At 37.3% G+C, this 25,421-nt stretch overlaps 2 protein-coding genes across 2 annotated transcripts in view; both read left to right on the top strand.

Moving 5' to 3' along the window:
- The first annotated feature begins 3,486 nt into the window (after window positions 1–3,486).
- LOC121420170 lies at window positions 3,487–17,539 on the top strand. Its single transcript, XM_041614717.1, has 8 exons — window positions 3,487–3,841; window positions 7,795–8,016; window positions 8,654–9,097; window positions 11,093–11,305; window positions 12,234–12,503; window positions 13,776–13,937; window positions 14,461–14,967; window positions 15,456–17,539. Exons 1-8 carry the CDS (start codon window positions 3,733–3,735, stop codon window positions 15,896–15,898), a joined length of 2,370 nt encoding a protein of 789 aa, XP_041470651.1. The 5' UTR covers window positions 3,487–3,732; the 3' UTR covers window positions 15,899–17,539.
- A 5,867-nt stretch (window positions 17,540–23,406) lies between these two features.
- LOC121420169 (ATP-binding cassette sub-family G member 4-like) overlaps window positions 23,407–25,421 on the top strand; it is a 56,034-nt gene continuing 54,019 nt past the window's right edge. Inside the window, exon 1 of the mRNA XM_041614715.1 lies at window positions 23,407–23,735. The gene's annotated coding sequence lies outside the window, so the exon portion shown is untranslated. The remainder of the gene's footprint in view (window positions 23,736–25,421) is intronic.

The following is a 25,421-nucleotide window of genomic DNA, read 5'->3' as shown; positions in this document are numbered from 1 at the left end:
AACACTGAAAGTTTTTACCAAATCCGGGCAAGAAATAATAGAATCATGACAGTAAACATTTGCATCATTTTGGTGAAACAGTTCTATGCATGTCTTCATGAATATTAAATGCGCAAACTGGTTATGTCATATCCCCACTTTGTTATTTTGTATTTTATTAATAAAATTGCGTTTATTCAATTTGTTTTCCTCACAAGAACTAAAAAAAATGATTGGCAACTGATTGACTGCAAATTATTTGATCATAAGGGAGACACATTCACACATACAGTAGATGAAAAAATGAAATGATTATGATTTCATGTAATAACACGACAAAAAGGAAAGTGGGGATGTGACATCATCAGCCACCTAATTAATATTCATGGCGATGTGCATATAACTGTTTTCACAAAATATTGCTAAACTATAAAATTCAATAAATTTGTTATTTGTAATCCGATTTTGATGAAATTTTCAGCATTTTGATCAGTGACTTTTACTCTTACATTTATTTTACTTAGATTGACTTACCTTCAGCCCGGAGTACCACTTTAATAACATTCTTGTATTCAAATTTTAATACATCATAATATAACAGAGATGCAATGAACTGTCATCCCCCCCGAAATGTTTTGCGTGAATGAATTGCTGTATTTTGTTTGCATTTAATACAATGATTTAACAAGTGGAATGCCTCTGGCCGTCTCACCTGCATCACTCGATTCAACATAGAAGCAGTGCTGACTTTGAAAACTACTATAACTCGCACAAGATGTTCAGTGATACTTGATTACTATTATGTCCAAGTTTCATGAATCAGATCCAAAAACTTTTTGATTGTAATTAAACAGATACCCCAAAATCGGCCAAAGTTCATTGACCCTAAAAGACCTTTGACCTTGGTCATGTGACGTGAAACTCATGCAGGATGTTTTGTGATACTTGATTAACCTTATGTCCAAGTTTAATAAAGTAGGTCCATATATTGTCTAAGTTATGATGACATTTCAAAAACTTAACCTCAGGTTAAGATTTTGATGTTGATTTCCCCAACATGGTCTAAGTTCATTTACCCTAAATGACCTTTGACCTAGGTCATGTGACATGGAACTCTAATAGGATGTTCAGTAATACTTGATTAACCTTATGGCCAAGTTTCATGAATAGGTCCATATACTTTCTAAGTTATGATGTCATTTCAAAAACTTAACCTTAGGTTAAGATTTGATGTTGACGACGCCGCCGCCGTCGGAAAAGCGGCGCCTTTAGTCAAACTCTGCTATGCAGGTGAGACAAAAACGAAACATTTTTAATTAATCTGACCATTATGAATTAGAACAATCTGGATAGTAGCTGCTTTACCTCTTCAGAATTCAATTCATTATGTTATGTGTACAATATTCTTCGTGTACAAGATACATCAATATTCATCGTAATGAACATGAAGTACACCATTTAATACATAACAAATACAAGTGGGTCTCAACTTAGTTCAAAATTAGTAAAAGGTCTCCATATTTTATAATGTAACTTTTCCTTGCACTTTAAAAAGGCAAACTTTTCAACAAATTTCAACTCCGTTATGAATAAAGCTAACGAAAGTTTTCCTTCTTGACATTTGTTCTGAAAATAAAGTTCTTTGCAAATAAAATTGTGTTTGAAAGATGTTGAAACTTACTTGGAAAACCAAAACACATATCAATATTTGAAAATTTGTGACAACTTATATTGTGAAAATTCAACTAAGTATACAAATAAATATGTATATTATTTATTTATTTTTATTTATTTATTTTATTTTGTATTATTATTTTTATATGTATTTTTTTTTTTTTGGGGGGGGGGCTTCTTTAATGATTATTCACGAGAGAAATAAGTAGCCTACAGGTAATTCAGACTTTCTTGACAGAGCCCTGTGCGAAAATAAGTTTTCTTTGACAAAAAGAAGGTGTTTGGATTAAAAAAAAATGATTTGCAAAAAAAAGGAAACAAAAAAGTGGTTCGTCTCCAAAATTAATGCAATTTTGGTCAGAAAAAAATGAATTGAAAAAAGGGTTTTGTTACAAATTAAGGGTGATTCGGGTCAAGTTTCTACATCTGCATATACTAACCTATTCCAGGGGATGCTGGTTGTGGTGTATAATATACACTGCAAAAACTCCGGTGTTGATTTAACACCAGCCCGGAATCTATTTATGTCCACACCAGAGGAGCGTTAAACAACACCAGCTTTGTTTTGGTCTAACACCAGAAAGGGGCTTATACGACACCAATAATATTAGTATTAAAACAGCATCGATATGATTTCAAACTGGTGTTGTTTCAATACTTCTCTGGTGTGGACAAATATAGATTCCGGGCTGGTGTTAAATCAACACCGGAGTTTTTGCAGTATACACAGAACCCCCCCCCTTGCATTAACCCCGCTACAAAGGGACATCAAGTTTCTAGCCAGACAGGATCTTACAGAATTTGGATGTTAGTTAATGGCATTAATACAAACCAACCACATATCCGTATAGGATGTACACCTCCGCGGCACCGATTTAATGACGTCACATTGGACCAAATCTTGCCTCTATATCTTAGAACACTCATCATCGCTTCTAGCATTGATTGGCAATGACTGGTATAGATAGGCGGACTTGGACGTCTTGCCAGCTTGCAAAAGTCACAGTGTCTTCCCAAAACATTGTCTAGTCCTTGCCCCCACGCTAGCTGTGAGGCAAAGTGAGGCCTACTTTTTTTTGCGAGGGACTGGAGCTATATACAGGGAAATTGGAGAGCGTTTTCTTTAATTTACTATTTATCCTAGCCAAGCCTCCTGCACCTAGATCTAGCAAACTTGCTCCTCCTTAAAGATCAAGTCCACCCCAGAAAAAATGTTGACCTGAATCAATAGAAAAAAAAAATCAACAAGCCTAATGCAGAGCATTTCATCAAAACCGAATGTAAAATAAGAAAGTTATGACATTTTAAAGTGTCGCTTATTTTTCACAAAATAATTATATGAAAAGGTAAGTAACATATGCAAATGAGAGAGCCGATGATATCCCTTACTCAACATTAGTTTTGGGTTTTTTTATATTGTTTAAATTGTACAATAATTCAATTTTTACAAATTTGACAATACGGACCAACTTGATTGAACCATGAACATGATGAAATGTTAAGACAATTGTAATTTCACATGTCCAGAGAGGAATGAAACTTTCTTTCACGTGACAATGAGGGGAAAATAATAATATTTCATAATAATAAAAAAAATAATGAGTGGATGACATCAGCAGTCCCGTCATTTGCATACGGATCAGTAAATGTTTCGTGAAATTAAGCGAAATTTAAAAATGTCATAACTTTCTTATTTTACAACCGATTTTGATGAAATTTTCAGTGTTCTTCTTGTTGGATTTTTCTTTTTTTTGTATTCAAAACAACTTTTTTGTTGGGGTAGACTTGTCCTTTAAGTCTCATCGAAAACTTGAACATATCTTCTCTGTTGGAACCCTTCCCCCTTGATGTAACGAGGAACCTGGCAGATGCGCTGAACATCCCTTCAAATTTGAGCTGGCAGAAGACCACTGTTTAACCATCACCATGATCACAGTATGATATCTTCCTTACAACCTCAGACATAAAAATATAGGTCCGAGACAAGAGCGGAGACACAAAGCGGATTCGCACACGCCCGAGAAGGAAATTAACTTGGAGATCAGATAAACGTCTAGTGCTTTGGTGATACTTAAAAAAATGGAGGGACTTATTTTGAACAAATCGTTGATGGCTAAAAGAGTCTTTCTCGTTTGGATTTCTGTTATATTTGGCGGTGCTTTCAATGGATTAGTGCAAGGAGGCGATGGTGAGAACATTGATTTTTTTTCTTTATAATACATTTGGCGATTTTGTGTTGAGTCATCTTGCAACGAGTCAAGTTTATCGAGTTATGATCCTACACAATATAGGCCACATTCACTATCATAGGTTTACTATTGGCAAAAATGATCAGCCACATAAAATCATATTAAAGGGTTCTCTGGCATGGCCCTGGGTAGCGGGTTGCATGGGGTGTACTCCCCCCCCCCAAAAAAAAAAAAATCCTTGGGGTTCTGTGTGTATTATTCTCCATAGACAGCACCCTCAGATGTTATGGAAGATATGTAAAAATGGAAAGAAGTTTAACCAAAATGGCCTTAATTTTGTAGTGAAGCCCTTTTTGTTTCTTTTATTCTTTTCAAATTATTTTACCTCCAAATTTGGAGCAAAAACCTTTGTTTGTTTTTTTCAAATTTACCTCAGCACCCCCAGAAAAAAAATGTTTCACAGGGCCCTGTACTCTGGGCTGAATTAAATTATATCTAAACAATGAATTCATTACAAATTCAATATCGTAGGTCTATACCATTGGTAGAGTAGATCAGCGACAACAACCCATATTAAAGGGGGTAGTCCGGGGTGAAAAAAATGATTTTATTCAGATCTATATATTTATAAAGTAAGGTTCAACGAGCGAAAACGCTGAAAATGTCATCAAATCTAATCATAAATCACGAAGTTATTGAGTGTTGGAATTTATTAATGTTTTGTGGAAACGTTCATGAATATGCATAAGGTAGGCTGATGTCATGTCTCCACTTTCCTTCTCCATACGTCATAAAATCATCAATATTTCATATTTCCATACTTGACTGTGTGTATGAAACGGATCCCCTGCACAAAATAAGGTGCATCAATCATGACAATGTTTATCTTGCACATTTATACATAAGCCCCAGTCATTTTTTTTTTTCATTCTTTGAGGACATATTTCAAATAGATTTAATTTCATATAATGAAATAGCAAAATAAATTGGGATATGACATAAGAGGTTAATTACTGCTTAGTGCAGGACCTATTCATGCAGACATGCATAAAACTGTTTCACCGAAATAATTCAATTCAATTCATCTTATTCAATCATTTAAAAATCAATATACAACCCAAAATATAATACAAATCATACATGAATGTACAATATAGTTTAAACGATTAGGATGCCCCTTAAAAGCAAAAGCTTGATGAGTGGGACACCCAATACATAATATATAAATGTACATGAAAGTAAAAAGGTAACAATAATAGATAAATACGAACGATATATAAAAAATTTAAATGTCATATCTTTGCATTCCCAATCGTTGCTTTATGTACTACATAATGTTACAATAATATTTCCCACGAGATGAATGAAAATATTTTAGAAGTGTCTGCACAAATGTCATTTGATTGGTTTCTACTTTTATGTATATTGTATACAGTGCACATCAAATAGTCCAACAATCGATTTGAAATAAAACATTAGGTATGTTAACATATGCCTATCAATAAAAAAACTCTTAATACAAGGAAATATATTTGGTGTATATCGACTTGAAAGTGGGATGTTTTAGTATACCATTTAATACCCTTGAACAGGATTATTTATCTCATTAAACATAAAATGCGAGCATCAAGAGTGATGAAAACATAGGCCATAAGCAAATGTATCATATGTATGTATCAATCAGTTATTTGAAATGAACTAGTGTAATATATTATAATACATTATAATGCAATTAACATAAAATTAATGTATATTATAAGATACAATTATGATGTAATATAATATAACATATCATATGATATAATAATTATGATATATTATTATTATAATATAATACACAATAATTTCTTCTTCGCCTATAACGTATCCTTTTCTGCCTCCTTTTTCTCCTCCCCCTTTTTTTTGGTGGGGGTTGGGGTGGGGGGCACTGGGACACGTAGCCCCCCCCCCGTAGTTAAGCCTTTGCGTGCATTATTAGGCCTACAGAGACAATTGAATATCTTAATACTTGGGTGCTCTCCTTTCAAATATCCCAATGGACATATTTCACACTGATTGGGGTGCTTTCATATTATTGCTAAAATGAAAACACTCTCCAAATTTGTGTCGAGCATGGCAGTCAGATGGGAAACCAGAAACTAGGCCATAATTACATCGTTGTCATGTCAGGCATGATGTCATGACGAAAGGATAGAATGTCAAAGGTCATTGCCGAGGGGGAAGTCGGGGGAGCAAAGTTAAGTCCAGACGTTATAGTAGGTAAATCTAATTACCCTGAAAGCAGGGTTAAGTGGGTGTCATCTACATGCTGAGAAAAATAAGTTTCAAAAGACGCATGTCCTGGGAGGAAGGAGAACGAAGAATGGATTAGTTTTATTGCAAGTATTTCTTCTTTTAAAGGTCAAGTTCACCCCCAGAAAAATGTCTATTTGAATAAATAGAGATAAAACAATTTAGCATAACGCTGAAAATGTCATCAAAATCGGATGTAAAATAAGAAAGTTATGGCATTTTAAAGTTTCGCTTTAATATTTTCCCAAAAAAACACAGTGATATGCAAATGAGTCAGTCGATGATGTCCATCATTCACTCTTTCTTTTAATTTATTTCATTTTTTTCAGACTTGACAATAAGGACGACCTTGACTGAACCATAATTAAACAATGCTAATTCCACGTGTTTAGGGAGTAATTTATCGTTGTTTCATTTGACAATGAGGAGAAAGTTAGTATATTTCATATAATAAAATACAAAAGAAATAGTGAGTGGATGATGTCATCAGTCTCCTCATTTGCATACCGACCAGGATTTGCATATAACTGTTTTGTGGAATTAAGCAAAATTTGGAAATGTCATAACTTTCTTATTTAACATCCGATTTTGATGAAATCCTCAATGTTATGCTTGTTGGAATTTCTTCTTTTTATTCAAATCAACCATTTTGTTGGGGTGAACTTCCCCTTTAATGTTTAACATTAATCTTGTGATATCTACAATCAGAATTCATTATTTTAAATTGAGTTCAACCCAAATAAACAAGATGTTTCTGAAGATAAAGGGACATCATACAAGTAAGTATTTAGGTGACAATTTGAAAAATATCGGACAAACAATAAGAATATCATGAATTCTTAAAAGTCGTAAAACTTGGTCATCACTTTACCTATGGCGACTTCATTTTTGGCTACATAGTGGATGTCATAATTATGTAAGGCAAGGGCGGCTCTTTTATTTACCTAGTACATAAACATGGCTACGTCTCCTACCCCCTGGCATGTATGAGGACACCATAAAATACAATCCTACCTGTGTTATATTCGATTACTGCCCCAGTGGAATACGTACTATGAGAACACCGTTAATCCCTTATACAAGTTCATGTCCATGAGAAATGTGTCCTCACAATTTGTCATTATTTTCCGAGTTGCCAATCTGAACTTAGGGATCTTCATTTCAAAACAGCTATAACTGTATTATTGCTTGTCCAGTTTTGTTTTCAAAATTCCACCATTTTATTTCATCCAACAATCGTAAATGTACATGTAAGTATATATTTTGTTCAAACCATGCATGTGTAAAAATTACTATCGATTGTAAATATCACTCGTATTTCTTATGGTTATACCCCAACCTGAATTGGTAAAATAAAATAAGTAAACATCGGATTGTTGTCCACCTCATTAAAGCCAATACACATGGTAGGTAAACAACTGTGGTCCCATAACGTATCCTTGCGGTATCGCCTATTTCAGTAGTTAAATGCTTAAAAACCATCCAATGGCATATGGCCTTTGCTCGAAATTTATACCCCCATAAATCTATCATATTAATCATATTAATAATGGTATATTTGCATACTCTCATAATGAATGGTAAAATGTATTTCATCAAGATGAATGTCGATCATTTTACTTATTTTGACAACAAATCAAAAACTTTTTCCTTTGGACAGGCTGGGACACCGCCAGTCACGGTAAGGTTTACAGCAGTGATCCACTACCTTGCACCTTCAAAGGCGAAATGTACTTCCACGCCGATTCATGGGTCATCGATCGAGATACGGAATGCCATTGCAACGATAGTGACGTCATATGTGACGTCATGACTTGTCCATACCTGGACTGCGACAATCCTATCCCGATTCCGAAAGAACCATGCCCGATTTGTTTCCACAGTGAGTTTATTCGAACATTTATTAATTATTTACTGATGATTTATTCATTGATGATAAAATGAGGGAGGGTAGTCAATAGTCACAATAATTGTCTTGATAAAATATTATTGCAAAATAGAAAACAATGGAACGAAAAAGTTTGATTGTAGAGGTGACTGCTAACATGGTTGAATCATGGCTTAATTTTAAGGTCCATTTCCTGGTGTGAACAGTGTAACTTGACTCATTGATAATGAATGCTCATACCACTTTGCATGACTTGGATGTTTTACGAAGAATGGATTGTTGCATACATTTATCATCAATGCAATACTATTACAAGGGCAAGTTTCATGAAGAATCCATGAATGCGATAACTTTAATTTGCCATTTATGGTAACTACCATGGTAACGTGGCTAATCACCATATAAATCTCAAAGTTTCCATGATAGTTTCCACATGGCAAACTTATTGTAACCTTAGTGTTTATTGAAAGGTGCTTCAGATTTTGATACATGCTAATATAATATATTGTCATCACAGGTAAAGATCAAGGTCATAATGACGACACAACAGTGATTTGCATTGCTTTTTTCCCTTTTCTCCCGCATTCACTCCCATATTTCTTTACTCCCCCAAACGTCTTTCTCTGATTAGACGTCATTGCCCAATTACTTAACGTCAAACTCCATCCTCTAAATGACGTCATGACTGCCTACGTACCCGTCACATTGACCTTCGACATCGATGTCCTATTCGAGGAATATTCTCAGACGACAAGTGTAACCGGGAAACGCCTGTGGAAGGTCTCGGCATGGGGGAGCAGTCAACCGGACGGCGGAGGAGCTTGGCATGGCTACGTCGATCAAGTCCTTACCGCACGTCAGTCGTCAAAGTCACATAAAAGAGACACCGATTTCGTCATTGATGAAATAACCTTTGACCTTGTTCCGCCGTCGTGTGAAGCTGTCCGGTATATCTGCGTCAGTTTTGCCCGGGGCGATGCACCCGTTACAAGGACGCAGTTGGAATTCATATTTACCGGAACCGATGACGAAAGGAAAGATGTAAGGAAGTGTGTGCGAGCCCCACGCTGTGACGGTAAGTTCTAACGTTGGCCTCTATCTGTCTATGGTCCGTATTCTGAAGTCTGGTTTCAATTGAACCTCGATCTTAATGGATCAGTAAAAATCCGGTTTAATGTGAAACTTAAGAGCAAAGCTAAACTCCGACTGAAGAATACTGACCTACGAATATAGCGGTCTGTTGGTTGGGACATATGTGGGCTAAAGACAAGGGCGCTTGCGGGGGCATGGGTGGTTGCCCATGTGATGTTTCGATCATGTTGTGATAAGGGAGGAAAGGATAAAAATTAGGGGAAGAGAGAGAGGAACAAAGAGATAAGATTATGTGGTAATGGCCCGTTAACTCCGTAATAAGCCAGTTCGTAGTTCCACTCTGCGCATGATCAGAAGACTGCAAATGATCAGAGGAAGGTCATTGGTAATAAAGTGACATGGTGGTTTAAAATTTAATGAGATAAGCACCAAGTTTGATGTCTTGATTTTCTTTTAAATTGCGGCATCCACTAAAAACAATGCGTCCACGAACGACTAGTATTTCCAATTTGCCAATTAAGTACATTGTACAACATGCTAAAATATGCATATTGCAAACTAAAAATGTACCAAACACGTTCATAGAGTGTTAATTGGAGTGCTATAAAACGTCACCCGATCGATCAATTTCCTCATCCTGCTATGTAAGGCATGCTTGCATAATATCTTGCTTTGAAATCTGCCTATCACAATGAAAGGTGACCAAAATTGTCCATGAAGTAACTATCTGATCTATACCACTGCTCATACCAACGACTGCCGGGGGGGGGGGCACTTCCATTCACGAGTGGATACCATGCGCGACCATGGGGTCTCGAAAAGCACCCTAAACACGTAATTTCCATATTCTGAAAATGCACCCCTTAACAAGTATTGGGGTGTCAAACCCTACCCTTAACAAGTATTGGAAACAAAACGATTATCTTGGCAAATATTTCCTGAAATGAACCCCTAAACAAGTACAGGAATGTTTTATTGTTACGGGTCCTTCGGTCGTCCGCTTTACCTTACTGGTTTAGAACGACCCCGCTATCTACACCTCGCGCAAATCAGACTCTAAACACGAAGTGTTGGGGCAAAAAGGACATCCTTTATAAAACATTTTAATTTTGTTTTATCATCCCCGCAAATTCGACCCTAAACACGTAATTTTCCTAGCGAAATAGATACCCTTTTTTCATTATTTTTGTGTTTTTGACACCCTTATCACGTTACGTACGTAACGTGCCCTATCGTGAAAAAGACATCCTTTTTACGTGTTTTTTTGGTCGCGAATGGTATCCACTCGCCAATGTAAGTGGCCCCCCCGGCAACGACTGCGTGGCGGTTGCGAAAACTTCCTATTGTCTGTCGATGCTTCGCTCTTCAGAACCGTCAAGAGCCATAAAAATTGAGAGTATTTATTCCATAAGTGAGAATGACAAAGTACTAAAATTCAACAACAAAAACAGTTATTCAAGTCTTGCAATCATGAAGAATATATTCACGATTCGGCAAAATAAAAGAAAAAGGTTTTTAGAATCCCGAAGTGGTGAATTTTCTGGAAGCTAAAGGTTATCGACACACCATGAATCTACATTGTTATTATCATTGACTGTAATAAGGTTAAATGGCGTACATGGCATATGGCCTAAATAACAGTTATCGAATTTAGAACTCAAATAAAACAGTGGTTCCACACCAATTACGTGACTGAATAAGGAGATCGAAAAACAAGAAAAGAAGAAATAGAAAAAGAATATGATTAAAGTAGATAAGGAAGGAGGGACAGAAGAAGAAAAGGAAAGAACAGAGGTAGAAGGGGAAGAAGGAGAAGAGGAAGGAAAACGAGTTGCAGAAGTGAAATAAGAAAACAAAGAAGAAGGAGAACAAAAAGGGGAAAAAGAAGAAGTAGAAGGAAGAAGAGGAGGATGAGAAAGAAGAAGACACTACAATTTCAAAGCACAATTTTATTTCAAACATTTTTTTTTCTTCCCAGAACCAGCTCCTCTCCAACCAAAGTCGATCATGGGACAGACATGTCGGTCCGGGGGACGGGAATACCTTCCCGGTGAAGAATGGAAGAAGTCCGATTGTGTCAGTTGTGTTTGCGAAGACGGACAGGCTAATTGTGAAACCGAGAGATGCTTACGTGCTAACTGCGCTAACCCTGTCCAGGTGGAAGGGGTATGCTGCAGAGTCTGCCCTTATAGTAAGTAGTTTTGCCCCCCCCCCGTTTTTTTTATTTCCCCCGATAGTACTAATTATGTGTAATAGGGCCTATCCATATTGTATTTTGATTGGTAACGCGTGATTTTGAAAAGTCTCTTGTAAGAATGCAAGAGCTATCGCAGCATTTTCAAAATCATTAATGATCTACGCCAGACGTTTGAAGGACGTAAAAGACCAATTTTTTTTAAATCTTCATGCTTATTACATTTTGTTTAGCTATATAGTGCATGGAGCTATAGCTCCATGGCTGCAGACCAAATGAGATGCCAAAATTTTGTTGATATTAAGTGGCCAAAATTATTTCAATGCTGCGACGTAATGCAAAGTTTTTATGTAGGGCCTTAGTTTTGTATTGGCTTACAGTGAATTTTTTCGACCAAAGAATTGGAAAAGCTTAAAATTAGCGAGCTAAGAAAACAATTGATTTTATTCTTAATTGATTTTCTTTTTGCTGAATTCGGCGTATGTAACGTCAAATCATCTGTAACGGCCATCAAACTTACGATATTTGAGCTAAGCACCCCCCCCCCCTTCTACCCCGCCAATTTCCTGCATGTTCCAAAAACACTACCAGCGTGCCAACTGTATTCCAACTTTCAAGAATGATGCCGTTGGCTCGCTATTATTGTTTTACATGTTATTATGGTCAAATAATGTCTTATCTCGTATTGTGTGCATGTATTGTACTACGTCAGGGGCCTGTTGCAGAAAGAGTTGCGTAACGCAAGTCAAAATAACAAGTGCAAGACTCCCGAATACGGGTGCTTCATTGGCTGAAAATCAAGATGCGCAGGATTTTTTGAGTTGCGTTTGATCGGGTTTGATCGCAACTCTTTCTGCAACGGGCCCCTGATCGATTGGGCGGGTACTTTATTCATCCGTATTTATTTTTGTTTCTGCTCGATCAGTGGCAATCGGAAGGCGATTGGATTTTCACTACGACGCATCATTTAACTACAACACCGGACTGGCCCGTTATCTAGACGTCGACCTCGTCGTGAATTTCAGAGAGGACGCCCGAACCACCTCGGTCAAGGGGAAGAACCTCTGGAAGATGAGTGGGTGGGCGAGTTTCAACCGAGAAGGAAGTGGAACTCAGATGCTGTACGTCGACCAGATCCTTGACGAAAGCCTGCAATCAAAGACTTACAAGAAGGGCAAAAAGTTCAAGATAAACAGTAAGCAAACCGAACCTCGTCTGGAGGCGCATGCCCTAATTGGCACTTTGATCAAAGTTTCCCCGCGTGTGTTTTATACACGGTTGTTGTTTGTCAGGACGCGCTGTTTGTCCGCACAAGACAGCAATTTCAGGAATTTATTATTGCGATCAGTATGTCATCAATAGATCGAAAGAAAATCAGATAATGTTACCTAGCACAAATGCTAGGTGATTCGTTTGTTATTTGTAATTTGTTTCTATTCAATGCATGATTTTTTTTTAGAAAATCCAGACCAAAAGACTTTGTTCTTATTATCTGCATAGTGTCCGGACACCACTCATTCCATCCTGTCAATTTTAGTGAGAAAGTGCCAATCCAGGACTTGCGTTGGAACTTTCTCAATATAATCGACACGCCACAAAATTGAAAACACATACATCGAGTATTGCTTCTTAGTTCAAATCAACTTTTTGTAGGGTCGACTTCCTTTTTTTGAAATATTAGGACAGTAGGGCTGTCTGAAAATAATGTTATTGAAGGCCCCCATGCCAAAGAACGGACACCATTGAAAACCTCGAAAGACCGACATTGGCAAGGTCTTTCGGAAGTCTTCGGGATTAATGGGGTTTAGGGCCTCTGCGGAATGGTTTCGGAAACCTCTGGAGAAATATCTGGATGACTTACTAATACCTCTTGTCTTGCTGAACTTTGGTTAATCCTAGAGTGATTTGTCAAATGTCTTTCAGTACTCAATAACATTGTATTGGTTTTTCAGATATCATGTTTATGCAACAAATGATCTTCCAGCATTTTTCGAAAGATCATGGAAGTTAATTGAGAGACTATACTGGAAGAACACGCTGAAAGATAGTTTTCCTGAATACAATATATATAGTTTTCCTGAAAGACTGTGTTTTGAACCATTTCAAAACTTTGGATCCTATAAAAACATCGAAAACCATTGCGAGATCGGTTCTGAATCATGTAAAATCTTTAAGACTATTAAACTTTCATTGAAAGACCACTGATAGATCTAATCAGTTTCATCTATGTTTATAACAGTTGCCTTTACGTGATATCGGTGTTACTGGATCCCATTGAATAAGATATCATTATGATACCTTTGGCACCAAAATGGTTACCATGATGACGATGCTCAACATCCGTCGATCTCATGGTGCCACTGAAGTTACTATTGGATGAGAAAGTTACGATGATATTAACTTCAATGCAACGGGTCCGGACCGGGCTTTAAGTGATGACCGATTTGTTTATCTTTTACTTTACTAGATGCTAGGTATTATCTGGAGAATTATGAGTGCGAGGCAGTGCGCTACTTCTGTTTCACGTTTGGAAAGGGTGACGAACCCCAACCTGACAACGGAGTCGATTTCCAGTTACGAGGGATCAGCCACGATGTAGTTCAATGCATGGAAGCTCCGGGATGCTTACGTGAGTATAATGTGCTCCAAAATGGTTTTGGGAAGCCTGGCATATATGCCAAGGGTATCTTGCATTCTTCCAACAATTTAATTTGAATGTAGTGTATACGAAAATAAAGGTGACGAAATACAGATATTTAGAGAAAACAAATGTATAGAAATATTCGGGTGGCGAAACACAAGTCTAACAAAACATCTAGAATTTTAAGAAAACTGAGTAATCATGATTGCGATAGATCGTAAGTTGCCGAACTTATGCTAATTGCAGATAAGATTAACATATTTGCTTATTTATTTTATTTATTTATTTATTTTATTCATTCATTTGTTCCCACGTCAAAAAACAAATCATAATCAGTTACAAAATTCGGGTAGTCAGAACATAAAGGTGACGAGGAACTGGTTAGTCAGAAGAAATAGCCGTTCTGTCTGAGCACTTCTTGTGCAATCCTGTTTTTAAAAAATAATTTAAAGATACATTTCATAATAATCAAATTCAATTAAAAATGTTAAACTGTATCTGATGTCTCTAGCTGACGAAGAACTGGATAGTTTTTGGGTGGACCCGGATGCCCCAGTAGTAACAACAACACTACCTCCGCCAACAACAACGCAACCACCTACTACAACTACACTGCCACCAACAACCACAACGGTAAGAACAACTACCACCACTACTCGGCGCCCTCCTCCCGAAAATAACCAGGTGGATGGAACCGACAGAGACAATAACGGAGCATCGGGGAAAGGCAAGGGGAAGGGCAAGGGCAAAGGAAAGGGCAAAGACAGAGGTGGAGGTGGTGGAGTAAGTCGTCCCGATCCATGGGCACCTGTCTACTCGGAAGTTGAACCACGCCCTCCGCGTCCGTGTGTTACACGCAGCGCAGAGCACGGACATGGGGAAAGATGGAAGACAGATCCGTGTACCAAGTGTAAATGCAACGACGCGGCAATTCGTTGTGTCATCAAGAGTTGTCCACCCTACTATTGCTTCGACCCGATTTTCCTGGACGACCAGTGTTGTCCATTCTGTCCAGCAAGTAAGTTGCATCGAACTGGCATGTGTACTGTTAGATATTCCCACCGCGCACTTTTTCTTTCTCTCAGACAATCAGATCCTATAGGATTTTCCTTTTTTTTATTTTAGATTTTTGTTTTATCATGTTGCATGCCAGAACTATTATTTGCCCTCTTTATAGTTTTAAACTTCGAATGATCTGTACTATTTTTCCGTTTATAGTCTATTTTGTACATAGTTGTTAACGAAGAATTTTATATTGTGGAAATAATAAGTTTAAATTTATTTCATTGATATTTTATCACCACCACCACCATCATCATCTTCATCATTGTTGCCATCACCATCATTGATATGCCCATTACATTTTATTTCTTTGATTTGTTCATCATCATCTCGAACACCATCATCATCATCATCATCACCACCACTACCACCATCATCAACAGCAACATCCCCATCATCATCATCATATTGATATAAGTCCATTTCATTTACCTCCACAATCAGATGTTGTCGTTACTCGAGTGGCCCCGTCTCTCATGTCCAACATCAGAGAGCTCACACCTGGCCAACGTTTCCAGCTTACTTTCATGGTGAATGTGACCTTCAGAGATTCTTGGGACACGACTAGCGTCTCTGGAGAGGACCTGTGGAAGCTCTCCATGTGGACCAGCCGCAAGCCCGAAGGGACTAACCCGAACAACATGGTAGACCAAGTCCTCAGCGATCAGCAGAGGGTAAAGAAGTACATCTGGGGGAAACCTTTCGCGTTCAAAGGCGTCGGGTACGAGCTAGAAGTCAACGACTGCCCGGATGTCCGCTTCGTCTGCATCAAGTTCGGCCAGTCGGAAAACCCGCAAACCAAACATGGCTTTGGTTTCTTCCTGCAGACGCTTCCCAATGATCATGTCCTTGAAGTCTGTATGCGTCTTCCGGACTGTAGGAGATAAAGCGATTCAAGAAATATTTCAAAACAAAATCATGACGGAGAGACTATTTGTTAGGTGTTGGAGACTCGTTATGGGTCTAGTTTGTTTAAAATTTTAAGTCATGTTTTAATTGACGTTTTAATATCCGATTGTCTGTGGTTCGAATGGGGAGCTGAGAAATAATCGAAGGAGTCATTATTTGCTAGTAAAAGGAGACCTATTGCGTATCGACAGACTGAGGGATTTGCCACAAAATACAGAAGAACTATCTCATCATCGCTCCACAATTCATGATGGTACTCTATGGATGCAGTCAGTCAGCACTATTCAAAATAAAACGAATGATGGACGGTTTAACAAAGGAATGTTTAATACTTTATTTATTTTATGCAATTTTCTTTGATTATCACTTTTTTTTACAATTTAGAGATTGGTAATGAACTTGGCATTGTCATCAAAGGGGAGGGTGACAATGTGTCCAGCCTCCCGAAAACCAGCAATAAGTTGCCAGGGAAGCTTCTCCGTAATTATACCTATTTGTTCTTCTAAAAGAAAAAAAAATCTAGAAGAGTAGCCTTCTTCTTCCCCTTAATACTGTCAAAATTTCAAATTGTAAAAGTAAATCAAAGACAACATACAAAAGTTTCCTTGACACATTCCCCCCCCCCCGAACTGCTTAGAAGTTTCATTGAATTTGCAAAGTGTGCATATCTTATGCTTGAGTTGAACCCATAACTTCAAAAGTAGTTTTCTCCTTATTTTTTTTAATTAGCACTCGCTTTGATTCTTCTGCATTCAACCAAATACTTGTGTTGGTTATTGTCTATCAATTCGACTGGTGATATCTCATTTAAAAATCTCAAAATTAAGTTTGGGCGACTTGGTTTTTAAGATGGCTGGTTAATTCCAGTTGACATGATGAGCATGACAACCAAAACCTGATTCCTTATAATGCACACTATGCCGTGGGGATGTAAAGACAAATGAATTAAGAGATACCACAGTTTAATAGCAAATAACCAAATGTTGTAGATTACAAATGCCAAGGTTCTCAATGGCGTGCATTACCCCTAAAGCTGGTTACCCAATAAGGTATTAATAAAGAATTAAATGATTTATCTATTCTCCCTAAAAATCAATAAAGTGGTGCTATTCATGCCACGGACTTACGGGTGCTCTTGCATAGGCAAAAGCTAAAATACCATACTAATGTTGAGTACTATACTGTCAGAAAATGATGTTGGAAAAAAAATTATCTTCCATAATTTAAAATGACATTGACAAAAATTTTCATCATTTATTTTTCGAAAAGTTAGACAAATTCAGCACTTGGCTCATTATTTGGTCATCATGAGCCCGTTTCTTAAAGACTTACAAGCACCATGTTGTTATTATTGTTATTACATTGGAGCCCTTGATTTCATAATTGTGATTAGCTACTTTGCCCTGTTACCATGGTTACCATGGAAATTACCACCAACAGGCCCCAAACCTTAGTGCCAGTCGTCAAATCATTCACTAACGAAAATAGCCATGAAACAGCCACCGGAATATAAAGGGGAAGACAATGCAGTTAAAGCATGGACCAATTAGGTCCATGGTGTGTTGGCTCAGTTGGCAGAGCGTCCGTCTCACAACCGGGAGGTCGGGGGTTCAATCTCCGGCCGCGTCAGACCAAAGGACGTTAAAAGATGGGAGTTGCTGCTACCCTGTTTGGCGTTCATCAATTGAAGGGATAGTGCCTCGTCGATCTGGCGCTGCACAGCGGCTGTCGGGCCCACGATCAATTGGGGAAAAAACAAATTTTCGGCGTATTTCATTTCTGGTGTCTATTTCGAACAATAAAATATGGATTTTAATATTTTTTAAGATAATTAAAGGTACTCCCAACTTATACCATCTTTTTAATTATTATACCACACTTTTACACTTCATATTCCAATTTAACCAATTCAACATCCAAGTTTTTTTATTACTCTAATACGTATAGAATGTATCCGTTTAAGTTGAACCTTCTCCCTCATAAATTGAAACTATACCATTTTTAATGGGAATATTATTTTGGTGTTTTAGCCAAAAACTTTGTAGTTTATTAATATATTTATACAGAATCATTATTACTATGCTGCATGGCTTTCTTTGTCTATCTCTTTCTATACCCCTCTCTCTTAATTCATATTTGTACCTCCCCCTCACTCCTGTTCAATCAAAATAATGTTAGATCACATTCTAAACATTTATACATAATTCTATTATTCTACACTTGCGTGCTAAGCTTCTATCCTGAGCTAATTGCATGCAATGCAGTAGGTACATGCAACAAGGTAACATCGTACTTATATTCGTCAATAAGCAGCATTTACAATCAGACGTGTTGACAATAAAATCATTTGATAAACATCCACTGTGCAGCTTTGTCATTATGGTGTCTTTGTAAGATATAATGGGCATTTAACCATGGGTGTCGATCACGGGGGGGATGGGGGGATATATCCCCCCAATATTTCAAGTGGGGGGATGGCCTGTATTATCATCCCCCCAATAATTTAGGGTAGAAAAATTATAATAATGATGATGAAAAAATGAAAAGTTTGATCATAATGATTATAGTATGCCATCAATCAGTGTGTTTTCCTTGCAGTTTGTGTATGTTGTTATTAAATAAAACATTCCTTTTCAGGACTATTAATCAGATGGGTCAGGTTCAAGATGAAAAATAATGAAATGTTTATGTATATGATATTTTTTAACACAAGACATAAGAGGACCCTAACGAAAAACAACTTTTGTTGATAGGATGTTTCATCCCACCAGTGGTGAATAAATTAATTTTGATAAATCAATTAATTCAAAAGGGTGGAAAAATAAACCGGAGTAAAAGAGTGGCAAGATAAATTGTATAAGGAATTACCATATAGCTATTACAGTAATAGCTCTATGGAATGACGGTAAGCCTGATGGCGCACGAGAAGCCACAGTCTGTAATTTGTGCTAGTCTTAATTGGTCCGAATCTGCATTTTATCATCATACATTAAGAAGAAAAAAGATATTGCCAGTCGGGTTAGATTTAAGATCAGTTGTATACACAGAGGCGTCGATCGGGGGGGGGGGGGGAGGGGGAAAAGATATCGTTTTGCCTCCCCCCAATAATTCCGCATGTGCAACCAATGAAAATAGAATAAGATTGTAATGCTACACTGAAATCAGCAGGCGAGATTGAGATACCAACTCGATTTTCATTTAAAATCGTGCTCAAAATGTCTTCTTTTCAGATTGGAATATATAAATTTCAGCTCGCGCTTCGCGCGCGCATGATTTCTGTACCAAAAACCCATACTTTTCATCATTAAATAGGTGAATAGAATGTCCCGTTTTCAGTTCTAAACCTCAAAAGAACTCCCGCTTCGATTTGCAATAATCTTTTGTTGGATATAATATATCTTGTTCTTTAGTAAAAGCGTCCATTAAACTTTCTTTTTTTCCAGATCGAAATATCAAAATTTTCTTCTAGATACTCATCTTAATCATTGATACCAAAAATGCTTAGAATATCAAGCTTTCAGGTCAGAATATAAAGGAATTTCAGCTCGCTCTCTAGTGAGATTCATACTGATCTATACTCCTCATGAGTTACTAAAAACAAACCTAAACAGGTAAATTTTTCCTGTTTTCATGTCATACTTAAAAATTTCAGCTCGCGCTTCGCGCTCGCATTGTTGGTGAGGGTGATATATATATTTATATATATATATACATATATGTATATGTGTGTATACATCATGCTCAATAAACAGATCACTATGTACATGGTCCAGACATTTTTTTGTCATTTTTTTCTTTCGTATTAGTTTAGATTAGGCTTACTTGTAACACAAATTGAATTTTCAGTACACTACAACAATGAAGGAATTTCCAAGAACTCCATGCATATCAACCACTCTCAAATTTCGTAACTTGTGATTTTAGTGGGGGTAATGTTGAAAGATCCCCATTCAAATGATCATTTTGTGTCAATCATCCCCCCCAACCAAGAATACCGATCGACACCCATGCATTTAACCATCACTTCACAGACGCTTTCGATAACACAGAAAATGATGTATTTGTCAAAAGCCCTTCATAACAAAGCAGCATTTGTCGAAATCGAATAAAAACAGCAGTGTCGTCCTGGGCCCTGTTGTACAAAGAGTTGCGATTGATTCGATCAATCGAAACTATGGACAGCCAGCAACGTCAACATCTATTATGCATGTTTGTTAAAAATATTTTCTAGCTGTGATGTATATTCATGCATTCATTGTTTTCTTGAAAATTCACTGCGCTTCGTCTCTTTGCATAAAAAGGACACTGTGCAAATTTTTCGTAGAAAAAAATATGACACTGATGGATTTCCATAGAGTTACAATTGATTGGATCAATCGCAACTCTTTGTACAACAGGGCCCTGGACTCTGGACCAACGACACATTTGCAATTTTAAGTCCAGTTCGAATCTTAACGAAGTGCTGCCTGTCCCAGTCCACTAATTTTCGACAATGACTTCTAATCTGTCCATTTGACGGGCATTTCAAAAGACTTTGAACATTGCAGAAAGCGTCTACGAAGTGGATGCTAAAGCACGTTATTTTCGCCTAAAATCATTATCCGAAACGATCGAATTTTGATAACGAAGATTGACCCAATTAGTATTCTTCAAATATTCTATCGAACATTGTTAATTTCTATTTGTATTTGATAAATTTTAATCAGTTATTTATTTCAGGGGACTCGCATAAACAAGCGAAGGTTTCCTTTTTTCATTTCTGTTATTCATATATGTTTTGTTCCTACTTACTTTGTTAATTTGTTTGAAATAAAGAAAAAAATGAATTCAATAAATCAATCAATCAATAATGTTGAAGGTTTGTCAGACGAATAAGGTGGAAGCAACTGTCGTTAGTTACATTAAAAAAAACTACATAACGACGTAGCAAAAAAGGAGAATTATAGTTTTTTAATTGAATGGATTTTTCATTCATTGATTTTCAAATAGTGAGAAAGGGATTTTGTTTTTAACTTCCGTGTTCCCCTTATTATTCATTTTGAATGAATAACGTAATCGGCAATTCGTCTTCATGTTCTTATATTTTGCAGATGATAGTCTCGTGTTTTTCATTGAGATGATAATATAGACAATCGTATTATCATATCCAATGATGAGCTATTTAGCTCGTGGCTGATTGTTAAGCTTGTTTTGAACATGAAAAAAAGAACTATATGAATTTTACAAACAAGCAAACAAGTCACTCTATAGGTAGCATAATGAACGTCCAGGCAGTCCAGGGGAGGAGGTGCCCCCCCCCCATATTGGCGGCACAAAAAAGGGAGGAGCATAATGGTTTAAAAGGAGAGAAGAAAAGGATAAGAACGGAAAAAGAAGGGAGAAATATGGATGAACTAGGGGGAGATGAATAATTCGAAAAAGGGTGAAAACTTAAAGATCAAAATTCGCTTGCGCTGAGGGCTCGCAATTTTGCCTGTTGAAAGAGATACAATGCTTATCAAGAATAATAAACATTTGTACTTGTTAGATAATCAGTACTGAACCTTATCTTGTTACACGGGAGACATGTTTTTATTTAAATGATTACTTCACTTAATTAAGAAAAATGAAAACATCATAAGTCCCCCTATTGAATTTTTATAACAACACGCATAAAATGTTACCAATTACAGAGGGGCTGCGGGACGGTTTTGAAAGTGGGGGGGGGGGGGGGCTGACCTTGCAAAAAATCTCAATCAGTTTGTATATTTTACGTTTTTGTAGGCCTTCATGATTTTTGAAGAAAAAAAAGAGTGGGGGCTGAAGCCCAACAAGCCCCCCCCCCTCCCAGTTCCGCGGCCACTGAATATTACAATTCAATGATTTCATTAATATCAGACTTTCTTGAGTTTTTTCACTTTTCCTCATTTTCCTCCACTCTATTTACATAATTTCAGCGTAGACAGAGTAGTCCTACGGGCCACTATCTTGCTTTTACAACAAGGGGGCGCTATCGTGTTTATCTTCGTCGTGATAAAGGGAAAGCAATACGAGTCCAAGTCATCCAGAAACAAAATATTTTAAGAACTGATGCCTCATGAACAACATTGCTATGCAAAAAGGCATAAAACTACTGGGGGCACACATCTAAATGTTAGGGGCGGATCCAGCTTTCGCCAGTAAGGGGGGGGGGGATCTTTCTCCCATATTTTTGCCCGATTGGCCGCTCAAAGTTGATTTTTGCTTGTTTCTATGGAGGGGTAGTCCCAACAGTCACTTATTTAAAAAAATGTATGTACTATAATATCATAAGCCCTCGTCAAATAGTGCGAGTACGAAGCGCGAACTTATTTATTCATTTTTATTATCTTTTTTTTATTTCGTGCATTTTGTCTTGAAAATACAGAAGAACATTCTGAGCGATGTTTGTGATTCTGAAAGAGATGCATATTAAAACAAATGCTTGCGCGAAACTGTCTTGTCGAAATTCCATCCTGAAAAGGGACAATGATTTAATTGTAAGGAATTTATGGAAATGTTATCATCTTATTTATCAATCTAATAAGCCCAATGAGAGCGCGAAATCCTGAAAATTTGACGTTTTTAAGCACTTTTGTAATAAATATGAATAGGAAGGTTGGAGAAGGTGGAGCGTTGTGGCCCAGTGGATTAGTCTTCGGACTTTGAAACAGAGGGTCGTGGGTTCGAATCCCAGCCATGGCGTAATTTCCTTCAGCAAGAAATTTATCCACACTGTGCTGCACTCAACCCAGGTGAGATGAATGGGTACCCGGTAGGAAGAAATTCCTTGAATGTTTTGAGCGTCTAGGCAGCCCAGCTAAAGCCGGGGTAATAATAATAGCAGGGCCCGCTGGGAGAACAGTTTCGGAACTGAAGCGGCTTCCCTGGGTAAATATACCTATATTATTATAATTATTATTATGCGTTGGTTAATATATTTTTGATAATTAATGCGAGCGCAAATCATCATCAACGTTATCATCATCATCATCATCATCATCATCATAATCATCATCATCATCATCATAATCATCATCATCATCATCATCATCATCATCATCATCGTTATCATCATCATTATCATCATCATCATCATCATAATCATCATGATCATAATCATCATCATCATCATCATAATCATCATCATCATCATCATCATCACAATCATCATCATCATAATCCTCCTCCTCGATTATCATCATATCATCATAATCATAATATAGCAATAGATATCCAGCGTTCACATTCTAAGAATCAATATAACAATATAGTATAGAGGCCGTACATGTAAATGCTTTGCTATCGCGGTATACATGTGAATGGAAATGTACTTACTGGAAAATGATATCTCTCATCACTTCCAGCTTTACTAGTATTTTTATGCTGTCATATTTGCATCATTTGGCATCACGCATCTCACGTTTCAGCGAAAGTTTGTTGACCCAAAGATTTGTATAGCCTTCTTTCAAACACGCATTCAATCACCTGCATTCAATAGATTATAAATCTCCTTCATTCATATTTCTTTTCATCTATACAATAAAAAAGGTGTTCTATGAAAGATATAGTCTTTTTTCAGAAAGCAAAATATAACCATACGAGTTTAAATTATGTGCACGACATTTGCCTGCGAAAACATAAAATGTTCAGCTCTTTGAACGTTTATGTTTTCGATCAGCTGTAGCGCCAAGCTCGCGCTAGATGCGATCTACTCCAGGCTGCCACCACAGCTGTGGTATATTCATGCATGTGTCACACGCTGAGTTGAGAGCAGCAGAGCATCACCGGGATTTTTTAAGCTTGGGACAAATAATTGTAAGTATATTCATTTGCCTTTATATTGAGGGAATTCGTGCAAGAGGTTCTGAAGGTTTGAATTTACGTGTCCGTGTCTAGTTACCTTATGATAATGATCATGATTACTAGTTTGACGTTGTCTTTGCTTGGGCAAGAAGAGCGATGCGAGTGAAGTCTGAAGAGATGATGCGACTGCACGGGGCGGCTGGAGCTGAGAGAGTTTGGAATTGGAGAACAGATTTGTCTGATGTTTATAAGTATTCCTTTTTGCAGGTGTGCGGGATAATGTAGTGCGCTGATTATGATGTAATATAAAGATCCAAGGGCAAGGCTCGTGGAATAAGGGTAAAATGTTAGGCCACAAACCAAATGTATTGTAGGTTGATTTTGTTAACTTGATCTATTTTTCACACATACAAGAATTCCATGGGTCCTGCAGCCTATACACGAAGCATCCCCTTCCTAGGAAAATCTGGGGGGCGGGGGCTTCAGCACCCCTTTCCTCCTTCCCAGGACAATGATCGGTTACCCCCTCTGGCTCCTTCAGCCAAACTTGAGTCTTGGGATGATTATGCTGTTGATGATGGTAATGGGGGGGGGGGGGGGTGTATGAATGATTTTTTTAAGATGAAATCAGTTGTATATATTGATCATTGTTTTGCAGTGGACTGAATGAAACATGATTTTATTTTATTAAATCTCAATCTGTGAATTTAGATTTCTGGAGTTTGAATTGTTAGAAATAAATGAACAGTGTCTAAAAATTGAGTCTAGCGCCCTACCGTAAAGTATTATAATCTGCAGGGCTATTCCACGGTTACTCAAGTTACATTTGGAGACACCTTGACTCATACTTGGAGCTGTAACTCCATTATTATTGATAGGAACTAAACATCTCCGTATCACAACAAAGTACACAGTCTGACTATCCTTTGTATAAAAACAAAACTTGGGAAATTCTATTATGCTCCTGGCAAATCTTTGGAATGTGTCGGTTACTCACGTTACAGATTTGTCCCAACCTGTGGAATTGCCCTGCACATGATTGCATGTTTTGTTCACAGTTCACTGTTTGAGAAGAGTTGTATGATGAGGATTGGCGGCAGAAGCAAAACATTTTAGGGGAGGGGGAAAAAGGTTACTAATAAAAAATTTAGGGGGGATTTCCCCCCACCTAATATTAAGGGGGGAGGACATGTCCCCCCCCCCCCCCCCGCTTCTGCCGCCTATGATGATGAGGATAAATGAATATAGCCATATAGGATAGAGTTGAATATTTAGGTCTATAATTTTGAAACCATATAGAAGGCCAACGTTTTTAATAGGAAAAAGAAAATATGGATTAAAATGTGGTTTGTACATGTAAATCAAAGCATATCCATTTTATGCCATGTATTGATTGGTGGCCCATAAAAATGACAAATTTTTTAATCACCTCTTAAACGTACATTGGTTTGTTATTTTTTGCCTGGCCCATAAATCGTTATCAGTTTTCTTTGCATACAAAATGAATTCACACTATAATTTGCACTAGACTGTATTGATAATTTAATGCAAAATATGACCATGAGAATACAATGCATGCAGCCAGACGTCAGACTGGCTGCGCTGTTCATTGTCCTCTGTGGGCCCTTGTCTTGGCCGCTCTCTCTCCGCCTTTCTGTCTGGAAGCCCGTCTCTCTGTCTTTCTCTCCACATCACCGC

The sequence above is a fragment of the Lytechinus variegatus genome, chromosome 8 (assembly GCF_018143015.1).
Source record: "Lytechinus variegatus isolate NC3 chromosome 8, Lvar_3.0, whole genome shotgun sequence".
NCBI lineage: Eukaryota > Metazoa > Echinodermata > Echinoidea > Temnopleuroida > Toxopneustidae > Lytechinus > Lytechinus variegatus.
Note: the sequence above shows the minus strand (reverse complement) of the source record. Positions and strands in the feature narration are given on the sequence as shown.

What these genes read in the sequence shown, in the direction of transcription:
- LOC121420170 (XM_041614717.1), top strand. Translation starts at nt 3,733, where the DNA reads ATGGAGGGACTTATTTTGAACAAATCGTTGATGGCTAAAAGAGTCTTT. An exon ending in CAAAAAGTTCAAGATAAACA is followed by an intron (nt 12,504 to 13,775) that starts GTAAGCAAACCG and finishes TTACTTTACTAG; the next exon opens with ATGCTAGGTATTATCTGGAG. An exon ending in GGAAGCTCCGGGATGCTTAC is followed by an intron (nt 13,938 to 14,460) that starts GTGAGTATAATG and finishes TGATGTCTCTAG; the next exon opens with CTGACGAAGAACTGGATAGT.